The sequence below is a fragment of the Belonocnema kinseyi genome, chromosome 3 (genome assembly GCF_010883055.1).
Source record: "Belonocnema kinseyi isolate 2016_QV_RU_SX_M_011 chromosome 3, B_treatae_v1, whole genome shotgun sequence".
NCBI lineage: Eukaryota > Metazoa > Arthropoda > Insecta > Hymenoptera > Cynipidae > Belonocnema > Belonocnema kinseyi.
Genome location: NC_046659.1, coordinates 149,750,505 through 149,771,535, shown reverse-complemented (window position 1 = coordinate 149,771,535; position 21,031 = coordinate 149,750,505). Strand labels below are relative to the sequence as shown.

Genomic DNA, 21,031 nt, shown 5'->3' with positions numbered 1-21,031 from the left:
CCATCTACCAAACAAATAGGTTAAAACAAGTAATAAATTTAGTTGGGCCAACCAAATATTTTGTTGTCTATATAATACAGGATTCAACCAAACATTTTTAGGGTTTGTCTTTAGGCAAATAAATTAGTCGATTTCCACCCTTTGGGTGTCATAGATACAATGGGGATGTTCAACAAGTCAGAATAAAAAATAAAATTAAAGAATTTAAAAAATGAAATATCATCGAGCCTCTTTTGAATTCACCAAATCTGGCCACGTGACCCACTCATCACATGGCCTTAATACGTTTTTCTTAATTCGATTTTTTCAATATACTTAAATTATTTTTCGTTGTTCAATTCACTCAAATTCTCATGAATTTTATCATATTCTCTTGGATTCCGTAAAATTCTTCTAAATTCAGTGCACCTTAACTAAAATCAATGAAAGATTTTAAATTAAAAAAAATTTTTAATTATTTTTAACTCTTATAACTTAAAAGCTACCATATTGTACTATCGTTACTAATATATCATTAAAGAATTACTCAAATAATTGCAATAAAAATTAGTTGGAAATCAAAAACTGTAGATACGTTTTTTTCTTCTGGAAAGCTGAACCGAATTGGGCGCGAATAAAGACGAAAAGCTTCTCTATGTACATAGGCGTACTAGAAACACATTTTTCACAAAAATTGTAGATAGAGCCTTTCTTGAAAAGTACAAGAGTATTGGAAAGCAATACGAATACAATTTCCCACGGTGACTGCGGTCCTCGAACTTGTCCGTCCGAGTTTGCGTCACACACCTTACACACGTCGTCACAACGACATCTCTGGGATCCAATTACCAGATCGAAGAACCGATTGGCTTCAAACTCTCTCGAAGCTTATATGCATGCATGACACTTTACTTGGCGGCGAACATAATATTCAAAGGTGTGCGCCAAGTGTATATTCAGGTGTCGAGTTAACCAAAAAATTCATAAATAAATTCCATTATATGTATTGTGCGCATGTGTATGTGTGCCCATGGATCGTTCTTCTGAAAGCCACTAATGTTCGGGACGTATTTTTTATTATAATATAATGGGCATTTTTTATTATCAATTAAAGAACTTTAATATGTGCCTTCAAGCATTAGGGTGCACGAATAATACTCATAAGAAGAAGATTACAACACACTGCATTCCAAGGTATCAAATTTTGATCCGAAAGTGGATCAAACAGTTGCATAATGGAGAAAGAGTTAAAAACTGAAGAAGCACTACATTCACTAAGATAGAAAATCAGTTAGGGCTGCAAAATTATTTTGTTAAATAATTTTCTTAAACAATAGTTAGAGGAAAATTTAATTGTCTTGAAACAAAAACATCATCCTTCTGTCTGTTTTGTTTTGAATCATGCGAATGTCTTTTTTATACAAACAGAATTATTTGATTGGAATATTAGATGAGGTTTGTCGCAAAATAATAATGCTTGCTACAAACAAATTTTTTGTAGACAAATGAAAACCCTCTGAATCCTAAACTTAAAAGGAAATTTCATTTGTTTGAACTGTCAAGAAACATCCTTTTGACAGAAGAGAACATTTATCTGAGTGAATATATTTATCAAAAACAAAATTTTTTGTTAAATGCTGTTTGTTGTTTGTCCCAAAAAATTTGTTAGCTTGTACCAAATCAGTTTTCAATATGGTTACTGTCAGCTGATATGTCAGACAAAGCAACACATTGTCGTTTATTGTTTAGATTTATATTCCTATAGAAATTAACATTCGTAAAAAGTGAGTTTGCACAATTTTACATTAGAAGTTAGTATTATTTCATGAAAATAGCTTCTTTATTTTCTTTCACAAAATCAAACCAAATATTGTTCGTTTAAAGAGAATGTCAGCAGAAGAGACGCAAAGCTTTGATTCAGTAAAGTCAATTAATTTTTCTTGCATACATGAAATATTTGATTATACCTACAAAATGCAAATTTTCCTCTAACAAAAGCATATTCTTATATTAACCAAATGATTGTGTTGCTTTTACAAAAATATTTTTACCCAGTGGACACACTAGCTCTACAGTTGTCCTATGAGAAGATTCAAAGGATATCTTAAAGACAAATGATTGTGTTGCTTCTATGACTGTGCCAATTGAAAAACTTAGTTGTAACAACCAAATTTGTGTTGAAGAATAAGAAAACTAATATATTTCTATCATATCTGATTTCAGAATCATCTTCCGCGGGCAAATCCGGAGGCTGTTTCCCAGGCAAGAGCATAGTCAGGACAGAGAAAGGTGCCAGAAGACGACTGGATGAGCTACACATTGGAGAACGAATAGCAGCACTTGATTCTCGTGGTGACATCGTTTACAGCGAAGTGATCAGCTTTCTAGACCGACAACCTTCAGAAAGAAGACAATTCGTGCACATAACAACCGAGTCTGGTAAATCTTTGACCTTGACGCCTGCCCATTTGGTACCAGTAGAGGGCAAGTCAATCACCTTTTCTGCAAGAGTCGAGATTGGCGATAGGATTTTAATACGAGATTCCTCTTCTGCTGGTGAAATCAGTGAAAACGAAGTGGAAGATCGTCTCCGATATGACAGGGTAATCGATGCAAAACTCGTCCTCGAGAAGGGTGTTTTTGCTCCACTAACTTCCGAAGGAACACTCATCGTAGATGATGTTGTTGCTTCCTGTTATGCCATCATCGACAGTCAAACCATAGCGCATTATTCTTTCCTTCCATACAGGCTCTGGAAGAGTCTCACATCCGGTATTGTCAGCAGGTTCTCCAAACTTTTCAAGGAATCTGTGACGAGAGAATCAGTAGAACTCAGGTCCGCAAAATCTGACCAGGTTTCTAACTATTCGCAAGAACCGGAAGGTGTTCTCTGGTATGCCTCCATGTTGTACTCTTTGGCCTCATACGTAGTTCCGGCGAAAATGTTGTACTAGGGGACTATACGGGCATGTAAATTACCTATATAATTTCGACGTGTGTAAATTTAGGAACGTGAAAGACTGTTAGATATTTTAGAAATGGTGAACGTGATACATCTTCCATTAAAAAAATTGCACGTACTATACAATATAAACAAAACACACATGAGCATAAAATATGACCTTGGAGTTTAAATTTAAATATAATTAAAACTATCTAATTGTATTTCAAAAATTATGGAGCTAGTCGTAGCGCATTATAATATTTTGGATAAGAAAAATCTTGTTCTAAATGAGGATTCTAAAATCCGAAATTATGTGAGACCATTTTGCAGTGCAAGAGTATTATAGGATGTTTGAAAATATCAATGATACATTTCCTTCTGCAAAGGTTTCACTAAAAATTGTACATATTGAGTTAGTGTATTTCTGCAATTTTGAAATTTCAGATAAAAAATCGTTCATTAGTATAATTATTTATAACTTAATGTCATCGGAGATTTATTTTCTCTGGGTAATGAAAATTTGCATGTCCTGCATCCTGACTAAATGCATTACAATTTTTTAAGTGAAATTTTTCTTTTGGGAGTGGATTGCGTTTGCTTATGTCGGGCAATTCATTAAACACATACTCAAAAAAAAGAAAATCTGGTTAAAAAAGCAGAATTTGGTTAATTTAACTAGCCCACACTATTCATTTAATTTGGACGGTTATTAAAATAAAAACTTTTTAAATTTCAAAAATATCAGTGTGTTTGAATTTCTAACATAAAATTTGGTATCATTTTTATTTAATAACAATATTGAAATTTTTTAGCTTTGAAGTATCATTGTTTTTAAGATTTGCAGATTTATTGAAGGAAAGTTTTTTTTTCGGAACTGGCACTGTTTACCTCATTGAAATCCAGAGAATTTACAGATGTAACTAATTCTTTAATCAATTTTTATAAACAAATTCAGAGTTTTGTTATTTTTTAAAGAATACTCAAAAAATATTCATAAAAGTTTTGTACTTTCGTTTTTTATGAAAATTGTTTAACTACTTATTATATGTTGTTAATTTCGTAAAAAAAAGTTGAGCCTATGCGTTGAAAAATATCCAAACAGTGAACTTGTTGAAAAAATGGTTTAAATAATTACCAAATAGCATATATTTTTAATTAATTGTGACAAAACATTATTTTCTCTTAAATTCTGTACCTAAATATTTGATTTTAAAGAGCTAAACCTTTCCTATTTCGAAAAATAAATGTTGTTAATTAATTTGTTTTTAACGTTATAAACAATTTTCAAAAATTATCCTCACCGACTGAAAATTATTGCTAGATAATTTCAGCACAAATATAAGACCTTGTTTGATAAGTCTAAAATTAAAAAAATTTTACTTCTGAAGTTAAAAATAGTCAATTTTATTAAATAAAAAAATAACCAAAATAATTTTTCCAAAGAAACTTTTTTTGTCTCACTAAAAAAAAATAGTTTTTCTATGATTTTAGGAATCAATATAATAATGCTGATGACTTTAATTCAAATAAAAAAGGTGCTTTTCTTTGAGAAAATTTGTAAACTTAGAAAAAAATGTATTTAAACAATGTTTTTGCAATTGATTTTTTCTTATCGCTTTTTAAAAAATTTTTAAAAGAAATTGAATTTTAATATATGATTTTTTTGTGGAAATCATTTTTTGCAACTCTAGTGTTTCCAATTTTAAACGTAAATTTTTCTGTGGTTGAAATCTTTGAAACAATTGTTTGTAAAGAAACATTTTTTTAAACAAATATTTATATTTGATGATTGTTTGCTTTTAACAAACTCGGAAACAAAAATTTATTAAAATTTGACCATTTTTTAAACACTCGGATGGAGGGACATTAAAAATATTCAAATGCAAGTCAGAACAATTATTTTTCGTAACTTTTAAACTTTTTCACGAAAATTTTTTATTTGTTTAATAACACATGACTGAAATTTCAATTCTTAAAATTATAGAAAACTTTTTTCTCTAGTAACTTGATTTTTAGCACCCTTAAACAAAATCGTATTGTTGGAGATTAGTGCCTGATCAAAACTTTGCTTTTCTACTTATCATTTTACAATTAATAAATTCAACCAACTCTCGCAATAATTAGAAAATAATAAATGAAGAAAATAATTATCTTATTGTTTATAAAGTACCTAAAATATTTAAAACGCCATTGTAACTTTCGTTTTTACTACAATTTCTTTTATTTGTGAAAATATTTTCATATTAATTTCTCTTAATGATGGTTGCATAATGACTTCTTACTTTTGGGAAATGAAAAGAAATAATATTTCAGTTTTTCTTCAAGTTACTTTTAGAACTGAAGTGTTTACAATTATTTTTTAAAAATTTAAATCAACCAAACCCAATTAGCCTGAAATTTCTAGTCATATTGACCAGAACTCGAAATTGTTCAACCAGGCGTGTCTAGTAACCTTAACCAGTACTTTTTTTATTGAGTAACTAAATTGTGCCGTCAAGTACAACACTTTCCATTATGCCTTTCGCCGCATATGCGGTGACAATATTTTGAATGACGATGTTTATGATGTGTTTAACGAGCATCGTCAAAGACAATGTTGGCCAGTTCACCGAGTGACGTGCATGTAGTATATTTTAATAAAAGTGTATAAATAGCAGGTATATTTTACTTCGATATGCCGAAACGAATAAGAAGAAGCTTTATCAAAGTTTACATGAGATTTGCGTGTATGTGTCCGTATATGTGTGTGCATATATGTGTGTCCCGGTAATGAATGCTAGGCGTGTAGGAATCAAATGCTCTGTCTCTAATCTGATCAATCAAAGAAAAACACTATACATGTAAAAAAAAAAAACAAGAAAATATAGGAATTCATTTGGCTTTTCGCACTTTGTCTAGAAGTGAGGCAAATAAAATAACAATTTTTACCACTAATAGTGTATAATTCAAAATCGGTGTGCCTATATATAATATATAGTAAACGCATGGCCACAAAACTATGAAAAAGAAGAGACGTTGAAAACGTCCACTGATTAGTATAACGCGCTTTAAAATTTAATTAATTTTTCCATATTCAATTCCTAGTAAGAGTACTGAGTCCTTAGGATATACGTTATTTATTATTATTTTATTAATATTATTATTGGGAACTTCATACCGATTCACAAAAGTCGAAGATAAGTGTTTTACTTTTGTAATTCGTGCATGGAAATCTCTTACTATTAATTAAAAAAACTGATAGCACAAATAAAAGATATAACAATTGCGTCTGAATCTTCTTTCGTTGCAGTCTGAATCACGAGGATTGATTTGATAGTTAGATAAGAATACCTTGATAGGAACAAATTTTCCTGTTTCTGGCTAAACAGGACGATCAATTTTAATGAAAAAATAAAAGAAATATTTGTATTTTCTCTGACTGCGCAAGAACATTTGGTCGCAAATTCTGTAAAGCTCGTTATTTAACTTAAACATGCGTTCAATATATATACACATTGAAATTGGTGCAACGTTAATGCCCTTATGTTTTATTCCATATAATGTACGACTTCATTGAAAATGAATGTTTTTTTTTTTCTTTTTTTTTTTTAGAAACTATTTGGATGTGCTGCTGAAAAAATATATTTTTCAGAGTAATCAGCACGTAGTATATATTGCCATATATACTATGTACATATTTATATATATATACATATTCCCATCATATTTATTTTAATTCGAATTGGTATACATCAGATTCAAAGGAATTGGCTGCTTTTCGGTGCAAAGCTCTTCTTTTTTTTTTGTATCAATTGTACAGGGTTTTATCGCAAAGATTTGCAGAAAACATATGAAATCGACAATAATTGTGTAATGACTCAAAAAAGAGCAAATGAAAGGCCGAGGCGAAATACAGTATTATACTTTGTATGTATCATTTATAACAGTTTCGCCGCACCTCTTGCATTTCGAAAAATTATTCAAAAATAAAGTATAAGACACTTCCTTTTGCGGTTTTCATCAGAAATTCCCAGAAATTATATATAGATTATCCGATTTCTTGAATAAAATTTTTTTTTAATCGCACGGTTTTTCAAAACCGGTTTTATTTTTTTTTGAAGAAATTTATGGACGTAATCATGTAGGGACTTATATCGCGACTTGATGGACTGCAAATGTGAATTCTTTCCCTTGTACAGTATAATAATTGTTAAGCGCAATCACTTGTCATTTTTATTAATCGTTATTATATCTTCGCGCCATTATTTACAAATTAACTGTGCCCTACTATATAATAATTATTATTATTATATTGATGCATAAATTATCTCGAAATATTATATTATTATATATTATATTATTATCGTAATTATTATTAATGATTATTTTTACGTAGCTCAAACAAATTGAAATTCTTGTATATATCAGCAAAAATAGAATTGCATCATCAAAAGAGAAACAATCTTTTTTATTTCGTATTTACTCTCTACCACACAACCCAACTTAAATATAGTTTTCGATTTAAGGAGAAAAAAAATTAAAACAAAATGAAACTTTCGTACAAATATTTATTTTTAGGGTTATTTATTTATTTGTTATTAAGGCCATATAATTAGAAATTTCCTAAGATTTATGAGAAAATTCTAAAAGATTTTTGAAAATCTCAGATTTCAAATCAAAATTTCAAAAAAAAGTTAATCTTCAACAGAATCGTTGATTTTCAAACAAAGAAGATTATTATCAAACGAAAAATGTCATAGATGATATTTCAATCCGAAAATATTTTTATTTTAAATAAAAAATAGTTAAATTCATTTAAAAAATTAAATTATCAAGAAAATAATTAAATCTTCAACCAAAAAGAGGAATTTTCAACAAAAAAGATTAATTTTCTAAAAAAAAACGAATTTTCAACAAATTTTTTTTATTTTTTACCAAAAATGATATTGATTTAAGAAAGAAAAAATAATGTTAGGAAAATTATAATTTCAATGGGAAAAGTCTTCTGCATATTTTACAGGATTTTGACAAATGTTTGGAAAAATTTGAGTAAGTTTACAAAAATATTTATGACTTTCTGACGCTTGAACATTTTTCTCATTATTTTATCAATTCCTAAAAATATTTAAAAGTATTAAAATATTTTCAATTTCTTCAAAACTTCTCATATTTTTTAAATATCTTTTAAAATTACTCGAATTATTCCGAAAATAGTCTTAACATATTTCATTTCGTTTTGGCAATTCTAGAAAGCATTTGTAATATTTTGAAATATTTTTCTAATTTCGATTGAAATAATTTTTCAAAACAAAAAATCATTTCAAATATTCCGAGGCATCTTGAAATGTTTTCAATATCTTGAAACCTTGCAACATTTTAAAGAACTTCCAGATTTTATTTGAAAATCTTCAAAAATCTACATTTTTTTACGATTATAAAATGTTGGAAATTTGTTATTTAGTTTTCGAAACTTTAGTTAAATTTTTCGTAATTGAATCCTTAAATAAAAAGATAAATTTTCAATTAATCAAATTAATTTCCTGCCATAAACGAGAAATTTTTAACAGAATGACCAAACATTAAAATATTTTCTAGTACAAATTACAAAATAAAAATTATGAACTGCTATTTATTTGTTAATTTGATTGTTTATTTTCTTTAGAGTTGAATAAATTTAATTTAGGAATTTTTAACGATAAGAAAATTTTTTTAAATATTTTACAAATTTTCAGAAATCTTTAGGTTTTAAAATATCTTTAATCTCTTCAAAACTTATAAAAAACAAAATATCTTTTAAACGCTCTGGCATTATTCGGTAGATTGTTTTAAAAACTTTCAGATTCAATTTTGACAATTTTAAAAATGTCGTTTTTCAAATTTTATACTAAAATCTTCAAAAAGCCGCGTTTTGTTTAGGGCCTTATGAAATCTTTTTAAATTTTTAATATTTTTAAAATTCTTTAAAAACTACTGTACTAGTTTTCAAAATGATTGGAATTTTCCTGACTTTTCAAATGATCCCCCAAATTTTCGGAAAAGAACGTTAAAGATTATAAAGTAAAAAATTTGTATTTTGCGTTATTACAAAATTTTAGAAAAAAGTTTAAATAGTAATTAAAGACCTAAAAAGATTTCCACAAATTTAAAACAAAAATTAAGAAGATTTTACAATTTTAAAAATGTTTCATAAAAAAAATGTCTTAACATTTGTGGGAAAATTTTAAATGATACTTTATTTCATAAAATGTATTTTGAAAATTTTTTCAAATATTCTTTCAAAATAAATTTTATGAAATAAAGTATGATTTAAAATTTTCCCAGAAATGTTAAGAAAAATTTTGTTATTTTCATAAAACCTTTTAAAATTCGTAAACGCTTCTTAATTTTTGTTTCAAATACATTGAAATCTTTTTAGGCCTTCAATTATAATTTTAATTTTTTTCTAAAATTTAAAAATAGATAATATTTTAATTTGAAAGCAAAACGAACTGAATTCAGAAAAAAATAATTTTCAGCAAAATAGTAGAATCCTCAACCAAAACGGTTTTATTATTCAACCAAAGTTTCAATTTAATTTTAAATAAGACGAAATTTCTACCAGAAGAGTTAAATTTTCAAACCAAACAGGGAAATTTTTGAGTCCATAAAGAAAAAACATTTTTAGGTAAATGATAATTTGAAGAAAATTTAAAACGAGTTTTAAAGATTTCGCAGATACGTCGAAAAAGTATCTAGAAAATTTATAAGTAATTTTTGTACAGGATTTTACAAAATTTCAGGAAAAATTTGAAGATTGAAAATAATTTAAAAAATTTTTTATTTTTTGTTATGTTTAAAAATAAAGAACCACTTTAACTATTTTTAGGAAGCTCAAGAAAAATTTTTTTATGATCTGAAAACATTTGAAAATGTCGAAAAAGCTCTAAAATTGTATTTCGAAATCTTGGGAATTCTGAATTTTATTTTAAGTTTTTTGAAATCTTTTAAAAAGTTAATTTATTTTTGAAATTAAAAAAAAATATTAAATGATTCCAATTTTTTCACCCACTTAAAAATCTTGCAAATTATTTTTGGAGAATTTTGGAAATCTTTTAAATTTTGTAAATTTCAAAAATTCTTAGTAATATTCTTTTCAAATTACTTTGTCAAGAATTTTTTCTAAAATTTTGTAATCTTAAAAAATTGAAAAAGTTTGGTTTAAAATCTTCGACATTCTTTTCAGATATTTTAGGAAATCATTTGAAATGTTACTAAATATTTTTTTTTTAATTTTCTTAAAATTAATTCATCAAAATAAAAAAATCAATATAACTCTTCTCTAAAATCTTAAGATAAAATTCAACATTTTATTTCAAAATATCTAAAAATCTACATTTTGTTAAAAACATCTTGAAATCTTTTTAAATTTTAAATCACTTTTGAATCTGTTCTAAACTTCTAAAACTTTGAAATACTTTTGAAATAATTTAAAGTTTTTCTAATATTTTTTTAACTCCTAAAAAATTTTTAAAAAATGGTTTAAAAACCTTTTCGATTCTTTTTAAACATATTTTGAAATCTTCAAAGCTTGTAATTAATATTGTAAAATAAAACCAAGAATAAAATCTAAATCATTTAAAATTTTCCCAGAAATGTTACTGTCGGCACCGATAATTTTTTTTGTTACCGGTGCCGCCAACAAATTATTGTAGAAATTAAATAAAGATATTCTAAGTTTTTGTCTATAATTTTATTTTTTTATATATTTGAAGGTGTGACAGATTTTTTTCTTCTGCTCCTAAGTTCAGAAGTGACAACTGATAGTTTCTGTCATTATACCTAATAACCTTAATTTTTTACAACACAATGAGATACAATCAATTTAAAAAAAATCTTGGATTTTAATTATAAATTAAATAAAAATATGGCCGAAATTGGCAGCCGAGAAGAAGATGAACACGGAAGGGTAATTATTCTTACTTATTGTTATACTCGCATTTATAAACCTAAATCTAGAAAAATATAGTCAATAATAAAAAATCTACATAATATAAAATGCACTCAACTCCCGATATAATACCCCCCGGTTTACGGTATTCCTAGAACTGATGGCCTTCGCAGTTTCTTGATGAGAGGAGTCGCGGGGTCGAAAGAGAGGATGTTCAGTCAAGCGTGACAACCCGGTCTTATATTGGGAGTGGAGTGTATTGAGGTATGTATGACGTATTTAAGAGCGACCTTTACATTTTAGCCTTCAAATACGATTTTCACCCAGATTCTTCACAATGAAGAAAAAGAGTTTTTTGATATCGTCAACTGCGGAAATGTGGCGGAAGCCCAAAAATTCTTACAAAATCACAAAGATTTCAACATTAATGCTATTAACTTTCAAGTAAGTCATATGAAGTAAATGTTGCAATTCAAGCACTATGTAGGTTAAGGTGGTCTAATTATAAATTTTTTGCGATTTTTAATGTCAATTATTTCTAATGTATAAAATACTACTTCACACTACTACTTAGATGTTTGCATAAATTGTTTAAACGATTTATTATTGTTTTTAGCAATTTTATCTTAGTGTAGAGGTAAAAAGTCGCGTTTCATTAAAAAATTTTCCACTTTTTGGCCAATTTTCAATTAGAGTGAGGTACTACTCTATTATTGTTAATAAAGATAATGGTTTACATAATTTATTATTGTTTTTAATAATATTTTCTTAGAGTAATGCTAAAAAATCGCAGTTTTTCAAAAAATTTCCCATTTTTGTGTAATTTCTAATTAGAGTGAGGTAAATAACAAGGTTAAAAAAATTAATTGTTGAAGCAATTATTGATCATTGTTAATAATATTCAATTTCAATAATGCTAGAAATTTGCGGTTTTTACTGAAATTTTCTACTATTTTCTACTTTCTACTGGAAGTGAGTTAATATTAAATTTAATTTCGCAAAAATAATTATTTAAATAATTGATTGTTTATAACCAGCTTGTTCTTTATCAATGCTATAAAGAGTTGCAGATTTTTCTCAAGTTTTTAACTTTTTACCCACTTTTTACTTAAGAAAGAAACAAATAATGCAATTTAACAAACATAGTTGTTTTAGCAATTTATTAATGTTCATAACTGTCTCCCCTTAAATAAGTGCTAAAAAGTAACGAGTTTTTTCTGAAGTTTGAATTTAAACAAAAATACTTCATTTTACTACTTTAGGGAAAATTTATACATATAATAAAATCCATATAGGATTTTAGTTAACTTGCATAAATCTGCTTATTTGAAATTTTAACTATTCTGTTGAAAATTCTTTCTTGACTATTTGTTTAGCTACTTGCTTAAAAGTTTAACTACTTTGTTAGAAATAAAAGTCTGGTTAAAGATTCATCTCTTTAATTGAAAATGTAACTATTTTGTTTTAAAAAAATTTTTATTGAAAACTAACTTTCTAACTGAAAATCTAAGTATTCCAGTTTTGGTAGAAAATTGATCTTATATCGATGAAAATTCATATTTTCTGTATGAACATTTCGTTCTTTTGGTCAAAATTTAATCTTTTTTTATGAAAAATGCAACTTTTTGATTAAACTGTTTTGGCTAAAGAAAATTCAACTATTTTATTGAGACAGCAATTTGATTGAAACTGTTTGCTGAAAAATGAATCTGTTATTTATAAGGATTTAACAATTTGTTTGAAGTATTTTAGTCGAACTATTAACTATAACATTTTTTAAACTAATTTTTATTGGTGGAAAATTTAACTTTCCATTTTTAGTTCAAATTTTTCTTTTTTAATTGAAAATTTAACTAATTTATTAAGAATAACTAGTTTTAGTTGATGATTTATCTCTTTGTATAAAAATACAACTATTTTGTTAAAAATTCGTTTTTTTTTGTTTGAAATTTGATATTTTTTTCATTAAAAATATAACTGTTTGATTAAAATTTATCGGTTTTGGTTAAAGATTTTAACATTTTATTACAAATTTCTCTTTGTTTGGGTTAAAAATTATTTTTTTTTTAACCAGAAATTTAACTGTTTGATTTTTTAGGAACAATAATCTTCTTTTTATGGAAAATTAAACTATTGAGTAGAAAATTCATGTTTTTAGTAGAAAATTAAACTAGGTTAAAAATTCATCTATTTTTTGTTTGTGGTTGATTCTGAACCAATATTTATTAGGTTATTACCTATTACAAAAAGGACAAGAAATAATACAAAAAATTAATGCATTTCTAAAATTACTAATATTAAATTTTATTATTTTTACAAAAATAAAGAAAAGAATTCTTTCAAGAAAATGAGGTATAATTATTTGGAATCAATTAGAAAAACTTTTTAAAGATTAATAAGCTAACCCTGTTAATGGGAACAAATTAGACCTTAAGTCTTTCTCTTTAAAAAATGTTATTTAAGATTAAAAAGTTATCTATTTTACCACGATTAATTTTATGCACAAAAAGCATGAAAAATATTCACCATTAAAAACAGATTTCGAACTACCCCACTTTTCGACTCGTAGTTCTGAAAAACTTTTTTTTAATGGCAAATCTTTTTCATGCTCCTTGTCCATAAAACTATTCATGATAAAATAGATTATTTTTTAATGTTTAATAAAATAAAAATTAACCTATGTTACTGAAAAATCAATATTTGTACTGGAAATGTGGAATTATATCTGTTGGTTAGAATATTCGAATGATAAACTGAACTATGTGATTTTTTTTAAATACAAAAAAAAATGAAGTTTAAATCGATGGAATGAACTTTTCAACAGATTAAATGTCTAATCTAATCTCGGTTAAACATAGAAATTATTAGAATTGTTAAAACGTTTAACTACTCAAACGCGGGGCACTAACATATATACAATTAGAGAGGGCCAAATAATTTTTTATTTTTTTCTATATATAAATATATAAGAGAACACGTGGGTACCTTAGCATGTTCTCTATTTTTCCTTTTCTTTTCGAACGAGCTCCCAGCCGGCGGCGCGGCGCGGCGCGCGGCGTACAGCTCAGCGAAAAAGAAAAGGCTCCTCGTGTATCTCTGGCCATATTTCAAGGCACGCTTTACAAGACAATGGTTTCAAGCGAACAGCGATAAAAATTATTCAAATGACCATGCCGCTGTAAATTCCATCGGGAATCCGGGCCAGCTTATAGAGGCTTCACGAGCAACCGCGCATGATCCAACAACCAAAATTATAACCAAATCATTCGATATTTTATTTATTTAACATTGAAATCAAATCTACTTTCTTATAAATAATTTTATGCGGCGAAATCAGAGAAAGAAAAAAATTCACAATTCAGAATTAGAATTCCAAACTTCCTCCTTTTTGTCTCATCACAATGACTACTCATTAAGGTGGTCCAAATGCATTAGGAAACTTTTTTTCGAATTTTCATACGTCTTTTGTTTGAATCCACAAAAAAATAAAAGCAATATTTTAAGTTATATTTAGAGGTCCCGAAAAAATAAAAGTTCTTAAGCTCCATGCTTCTTTACAGAAATCCTCTTTCTGCTGACTTGTGAGTATTTCGAAAAAAATTTTAAATCTTGGAGAGACTTAAATGTAAAAAAATCAACAATAAAAGTTTCCAACAATTTCTTAGTTTTTTCTTTGTTTATTTTTCTTAGTATTAGGTCTTATAGGAAATTAATTCAAAATGTCCCAAAATAATTTACTAATCTATGACTTTCCATTAAGGTGGTCCGAATTATTTTGACAACACATTTTTCGATTATTAATGCATATCGCCCACAAGTTTGTTTGAATCCACAAAAAAATAAAAGCGATTTTTTTTTAAATATATTTAGAGGTCCCGCAAACCTAAGAGTTCTTGAGCTTAATTTTATTATACAGACACCCGTTTCCAGATGATTTGTGAGTAGGTCAAAGGTAAATTCAAAACCTTGGAGAATCTTAAATATAAAAAAATCAACAATAAAATTTTCCAACAATTTCGTAGGTTTTTCTGTTTGTTTATTTTTCTTAGTATAAAGTTTAATATTAAATTAAATCGAAATGTTACAAAATAGGTTTTTAATCTAGTGACTCCTCATTAAGGTGGTCCAAAAGCATTGGAAACTTTTTTTTTGAATTTTCATACTTATCGTCCAAAAATTTGTTTGATTAAAAAAAATAATAAAAGCGCTTTTTTAAATTATATTTAGATGTCCCGCAAACCTAAGAGTTCTTAAGCTCATTTTTTTCACAGAAACCTGTTTCTTGATGATTTGTGAGTAGGTCAAAGGCAAATTTAAAACCTTGGAATGTCTTAAATATAAAAAAAATGAAGAATAAATTCAAAATTCTAAAAATACTTTCCTAATCTAATGATCTCTCATTAAGGTGGTCCAAATGCTTTTGAAAACTTTTTTCCGGATTTTAATGCATACCGCCCACAAACTTTTTTAAATCCACACAAAAATAAAAGCGCTTTTTTGAAAATAATATTTAGAGGTCCCGCAAATCTAAGGTTTTTTTAACAGAAGCCCGTTTTCTGATACGAATCAAAAATTGCTTTTAAAATATCACCCCCATAAGTCGGATTTATGGGTTCCCAACTAACCCCATTAGTAAACATTTGTGTGTTGCGAGTTTTTCGTGCTAATTAAGATTTTTTGCGGTTTTTCTTAATGCAAATTGTTTCTAATACAAAAATTATTATTTTCTATTAAGAAATAAATGTTGAAATCAGTTTTTTAAACCAATTTATCATTATTTATAGAATTTTGCTCTTAGAATAGAGTTAGACAGTCGCGGCCTTTTCAAACATTTTTAATTTGTTTTCAGCTTGTCATTCAGAACTAGTTAATAATCATTAAAAAATTTGAAAAAATAATTATTAAACATATTGATTATTATTTATAACATCATTCTCTTATAGTAATACACAAATTTTCCACTTTCTCTTTACTTTTAAATTAGTGTGATCTTATAATTAATTGAAGTTAAAACAAATAATTGTTTACACAACTTATTATTATTTTTAATAATATTCTCTATGAATGATATTCGTAAGTTGCGATTTTTTCCAAAATATTTAATTGTTGTATATGTTTCACTCAGAGCGACGTAATAATTAAATTTTACAAAAATAATTGTATAAACAAAATATTATTGTTTATAACTATCTTATCCTATATTGGTGTTAGATAGTTACGTTTTTTTCTGAAATTTCAAACTTTTTCTCCACCTTTCACTAATGAAGGTAATAATTAATGCAAATTAACTAATATAATTCTTTAAAAAATTTACTATTGTTTATAGCAATCTTCCCTTAATTAATTGCGAGAGCAGTTTTTTCTGAAATTTCGAACTGTACTTTGAATTTTTGTTTGTGAAGAAATAATGAATTAGTATTTGAGACAATCATTTTTTAAAGAATCTTTTTCTTTTTTGTGAATATATTTTTCTGTAATAAAACAGATATTTCAAGGATTCTTTATATTTTCATGAATCATATAAAATGTAAATTTTCCTTCAAGTAGTAACCTAGAGCCTTTTTGTTTAAATTAATAGAAATATGTATTTTTTTAACTTGAAGTACATTGCTTAAATAATTATGGGTTTTACCTTGTATTATTATTTCAATAGGTGCGAAGCAAAAAAAGAATTAAAATTTCAAAAATAAACTCAAATTTCTAGCATTATTCAAGGAGAGTATTATTAAGAATAATAAAAAATTATTCAAATAATTATATTTGTTAAATTTAAGTAAATATTGCCTCACTTTAACTGAGAATTAGACAAAATTGGAAAATGTTATGAAAAAGTACAACATTCTATTATTATTGATTGAAAATATGATCAAAAGTAATAATAAATTATTTAAACACATATGTTTGTAAACTTGAATTCATTATCTCACTGTAATTTAAAAATTATGAGAAAGTTGAAAAGTATCATTTTTATTCTTAACTCCTATAACTTCTAACGTCCAGAACTCCTAACTCATAACCCATATTTCTTAAACCATATTACTCCTAACTCCTATAACACATAACTCCTAATCGAAATCTCTTAACTCCTATTACTTCTATCTCCTATAACTCATAACTCCTAACTCATATCTCTGAACTTCTATTACTCCTAGGCCCTATAACGCATAACCCATATCCCTTAACTCCTAACTCCTATACCTTCTAAATCTACAACTTCTAATTCCTATAACTTCTAACTCATATACCCACTAACTCCTATAACTTATAACCCCTAACACATATCTCTTTGATTTTATAACTCCTCACTCATATAACTCACAATTCCTAACCCATATCTCTTAATTCCTTTAACTACTGACTCCTATAACTCATAACTCCTTATCCATATCTCTTAACGCCTATAACTTCTAACTTCTCTAACTTCTAACTCCTATAACTACTAACTCCTATAACTATTAAAATTCTATCCCATATCTCTTAAATCCTATAATTCCAAACTCCTATAACTTCTAACTTCTTTAACACCTAACTTCTATAACTCCTTACTCCTATAACTACTAACTCCTAATTCCAAACTACTAACTTACAACTCACAATAGGAGAAGAAGTAGGAGATTCGAGGGGAAATGAAGGGAGTTAAGTAGGGGAAATATGGGGTGGGGAGGTTATTGAAGCTAAAGGGAAATAAAGAGAGGTGTAGATGAAGACACGAGGGGAAATGAAGGTAGATGTAGTAGGAAAAGTATTGAGAAATGAAGGGAGGGTAAGTCCGGAAAGTGAGGGCGGCATAGGAAGTAAGGGGTAATGCACAGGAATGTGAGAGTCTATTTGTACCGAAATTTTGCTACAAATAGCCGGATTTTTTTGGTACAGATAGAAGATAGAAAATACTTTGATAATATTATATGATGACTTTATTTACTTATGCGATTGAATATAAATTATTTCTAGATTAAGATATATCTATATTTTTTTAAGAATATACACAATTTAAAAAAATGAAATTTGTATGAAAAAGGGTCCTTCTGCTCCGCTGGGAATCGAACCACATGTCTTCCGATTGTCGCACAGTGGGGAAAAAGTACATTTTTTGGTTCAAATTACGATTCCGGCTGAACCTGTGGACCGGTTTGGATGTTTTATTCAAGCTAATACAATTTTAAAGAAAGTTTTCAAGTCTGATTTTTAATTTAGTCTCGCAATTTTTTTATAAATAAATATTGCGAAAAAAATAGAAATTTTTTCTATTTGCCGTTCCCGGTGCTCGTCAATAATGGGAGAATTGTTATAATCGCCGACGTTTCATAGATTTATATTATATAAAGATATATTCCATCATGATACAATAAACAAAAAATTTTTTATAAACAAATTATTTGTTGAAAATATATGCTTTCTATAATTATTAATAATTAAACCTTTTTATGTCATATTGCAAGAAATTTGAATGGAAACAATATTTTAATAAACAAAATTTCTCTTGGAACTATTCTTGTTATTATTATAAACCAATTTAATAAACAAATGCATTATTGAGGCATTTGTCGTCAGGGAAGTTCGTTTTTTTCCATGTCAATTTTTTAAAATTAGGAACCTCATGATAATTTCAGAAAAATTCATAACTTGGTGATAAATTTTATGATTTTTTAAAAAATTTGATTTTAAAAATGCATAATTTGGGCATTTGTCGACAGAAAAACTCGTATTTTTCAATGTCAGTCCTTTTAATTGGGAAGTTTAATGTAATTTCAGTATAACATTCATAATTAGTTGATTAATTTTATGTTTTTGCTTAACAAATTAAAATAGAAAATGCATTATTCGGGCATTTGTAGACGTAAAAACATTTGTTTATTAAATTTAGTTCAAAGAAATTAAATGTTTCAAATAGTGATGGATGTTGCTAAGATTATCATGAATTTCCTAATTAAAAGGACTGATTTAAAAAAAAAAAACTAATTTTTTCGTTGATAAGTGCTCGAATAATGAATTTGTTTATTAAAGTTAGATAAAATCCTAAAATTCGTTCACAAATTATCAATTTTCTAAAATTATCATGAGTTTCCTAAATTTAAAAAATTTACATAGAAAAAAACTAATTTTTCTGACGGCAAATGCCTGAAAAAACGTTAAATTATTTTAAATTTTAGAGAACACATTTTGAAAATATAATTTATTTATAAATTTTTTTTTGTTCATTGCATCAAGATGAAATAACTTCATATAATAAACATTTATGAAACATCGGCGTTGACAACAATCTTTCTGTTATTGACGAGCACCGAGAACGTCAAATAAAAAAAGTTGTCATTTTTTTCGTCATATTTATTTATTTATAAAAAAATTATTAAAAAAATAAAAATCAGACTCGAAAACTTTCTTTGAAATTTTATTAGCCTTTAAAAAAACAGATCTTAAGTTTTATACAAGTCAATTTTAAAAGGAATCTGTATTATCATCGGAGATGGTAACAACCGATTATTGGAGATATCTTTCACCAACTGCGAAAATTGAAATCAACACTATCAACCTCAGTTAAATTCTCAAATAACAGAATTTTTAAAGTCTTATCAGACTATATGAGGCTATGAATTCGAATTTCGTTTTAATCACATTTTTTCTGAAAAAAGATCTTCTCTTTCGCTCCGCTGGGAATCGAACCAGAAGCCTTTCGATTGCCGGTCGGGTGCTTTTACCACCAAGCTATTAGAAAGATTGAAAGAAAACATTTTTTCAGAAACACACACACTGTCTTTAGCAAGGTCTTCCGTTTTATACAAGTCAATTTTGCAAGGAATCTGTATTACCATCGGAGATGGTAACAAACGATTATTGCAGATACTTTCACTAACTGTGAAAATGGAAATCAACACTATTGATCTAATTTAACTTCTCAAAGAACAGAAATTTGTCACATCTTTTCAGACTTAATGGAGCTATAAACAAAAAATTTTTTAATTAATTTCTTTCTGAAAAAAAACTTCTATTTCGCTCCGCTGGGAAACGAACCACAAGCCTTTTGATTGCCGGTCGGGTGCTTTTAAAACTAAGCTACTGGAAAGATCTAAAGAAGAATCCCTTTACAGAAACACACACTGTCTTTAGCAAGGTCTTCCGTTTTATACAAGTCAATTTTGCAAGGAATCTGTATTACCATCGGAGATGGTAACAGGTGATTATTGGAGATATCTTTCACCAACTGTGAAAATGGAAATCAATACTATTGATCTAATTTAACTTCTCCAAGAACAGAAATTTTTCATATCTTTTCAGACTTAATGGAGCTATAAATAAAAAAATTTTTAATTAATTTCTTTCTGAAAAAAAACTTCTCTTTCGCTCCGCTGGGAAACGAACCACAAGTCTTTCGATTGCCGTTCGGGTGCTTTTACCACTAAGCTGCTGGAAAGATCAAAAGAAGAATCCTTTTTTAGAAACACACACTGTCTTTAGCAATGTCTTCCGTTTTATACAAGTCAATTTTGCAAGGAATCTGTATTACCATCGGAGATGGTAACAAGCGATTATTGCAGATACTTTCACCAACTGTGAAAATGGAAATCAACACTATTGATCTAATTTAACTTCTCCAAGAACAGAAATTTGTCATATCTTTTCAGACTTAATGGAGCTATAAATAAAAAATTTTTAAATTAATTTCTTTCTGAAAAAAGAACTTCTATTTCGCTCCGCTGGGAAACGAACCAGAAGTCTTTTGATTGCCGTTCGGGTGCTTTTACCACTAAGCTGTTGGAAAGATCGAAAGAAGAATCCTTTTTTAGAAACACACACTGTCTTTAGCAATGTCTTCCGTTTTATACAAGTCAATTTTGCAAGGAATCTGTATTACCATCGGAGATGGTAACAGGTGATTATTGGAGATATCTTTCACCAACTGTGAAAATGGAAATCAACACTATTGATATAATTTAACTTCTCCAAGAACAGAAATTTGTCATATCTTTTCAGACTTAATGGAGCTATAAATAAAAAATTTTTTAATTAATTTCTTTCTGAAAAAAACTTCTCTTTCGCTCCGCTGGGAAACGAACCAGAAGTCTTTCGATTGCCGTTCGGGTGCTTTTACCACTAAGCTGCTAGAAAGATCGAAAGAAGAATCCTTTTTTAGAAACACACACTGTCTTTAGCAATGTCTTCCGTTTTATACAAGTCAATTTTGCAAGGAATCTGTATTACCATCG

The 21,031-nt window shown here is 27.4% G+C and overlaps 3 protein-coding genes across 6 annotated transcripts in view; 2 read left to right on the top strand and 1 right to left on the bottom strand.

The window, feature by feature from the left end:
- The window catches only part of LOC117168899 (sonic hedgehog protein A), a 66,905-nt gene extending 63,601 nt beyond the window's left edge, over positions 1–3,304 (top strand). The window contains exons 3-4 of one of the 2 annotated variants that reach the window (XM_033354828.1): positions 2,203–2,582; positions 2,729–2,930. In XM_033354828.1, coding sequence (XP_033210719.1) covers positions 2,203–2,582; positions 2,729–2,830 — 482 coding nt within the window. In that variant the 3' untranslated portion in view covers positions 2,831–2,930. Of the gene's footprint in view, positions 1–2,202 lie in introns of both variants that reach the window. The other variant, XM_033354827.1, reaches the window with a different exon arrangement.
- Positions 1–21,031, bottom strand: part of LOC117168900 — a 218,341-nt gene that overhangs the window by 107,971 nt on the left and 89,339 nt on the right. The window lies entirely within an intron of this gene.
- Positions 10,754–21,031, top strand: part of LOC117168897 (short transient receptor potential channel 4-like) — a 70,007-nt gene continuing 59,729 nt past the window's right edge. For both annotated transcript variants that reach the window (XM_033354826.1, XM_033354825.1), the window contains exons 1-2: positions 10,754–10,847; positions 11,133–11,273. In XM_033354826.1, coding sequence (XP_033210717.1) covers positions 10,806–10,847; positions 11,133–11,273 — 183 coding nt within the window. In that variant the 5' untranslated portion in view covers positions 10,754–10,805. The remainder of the gene's footprint in view (positions 10,848–11,132; positions 11,274–21,031) is intronic.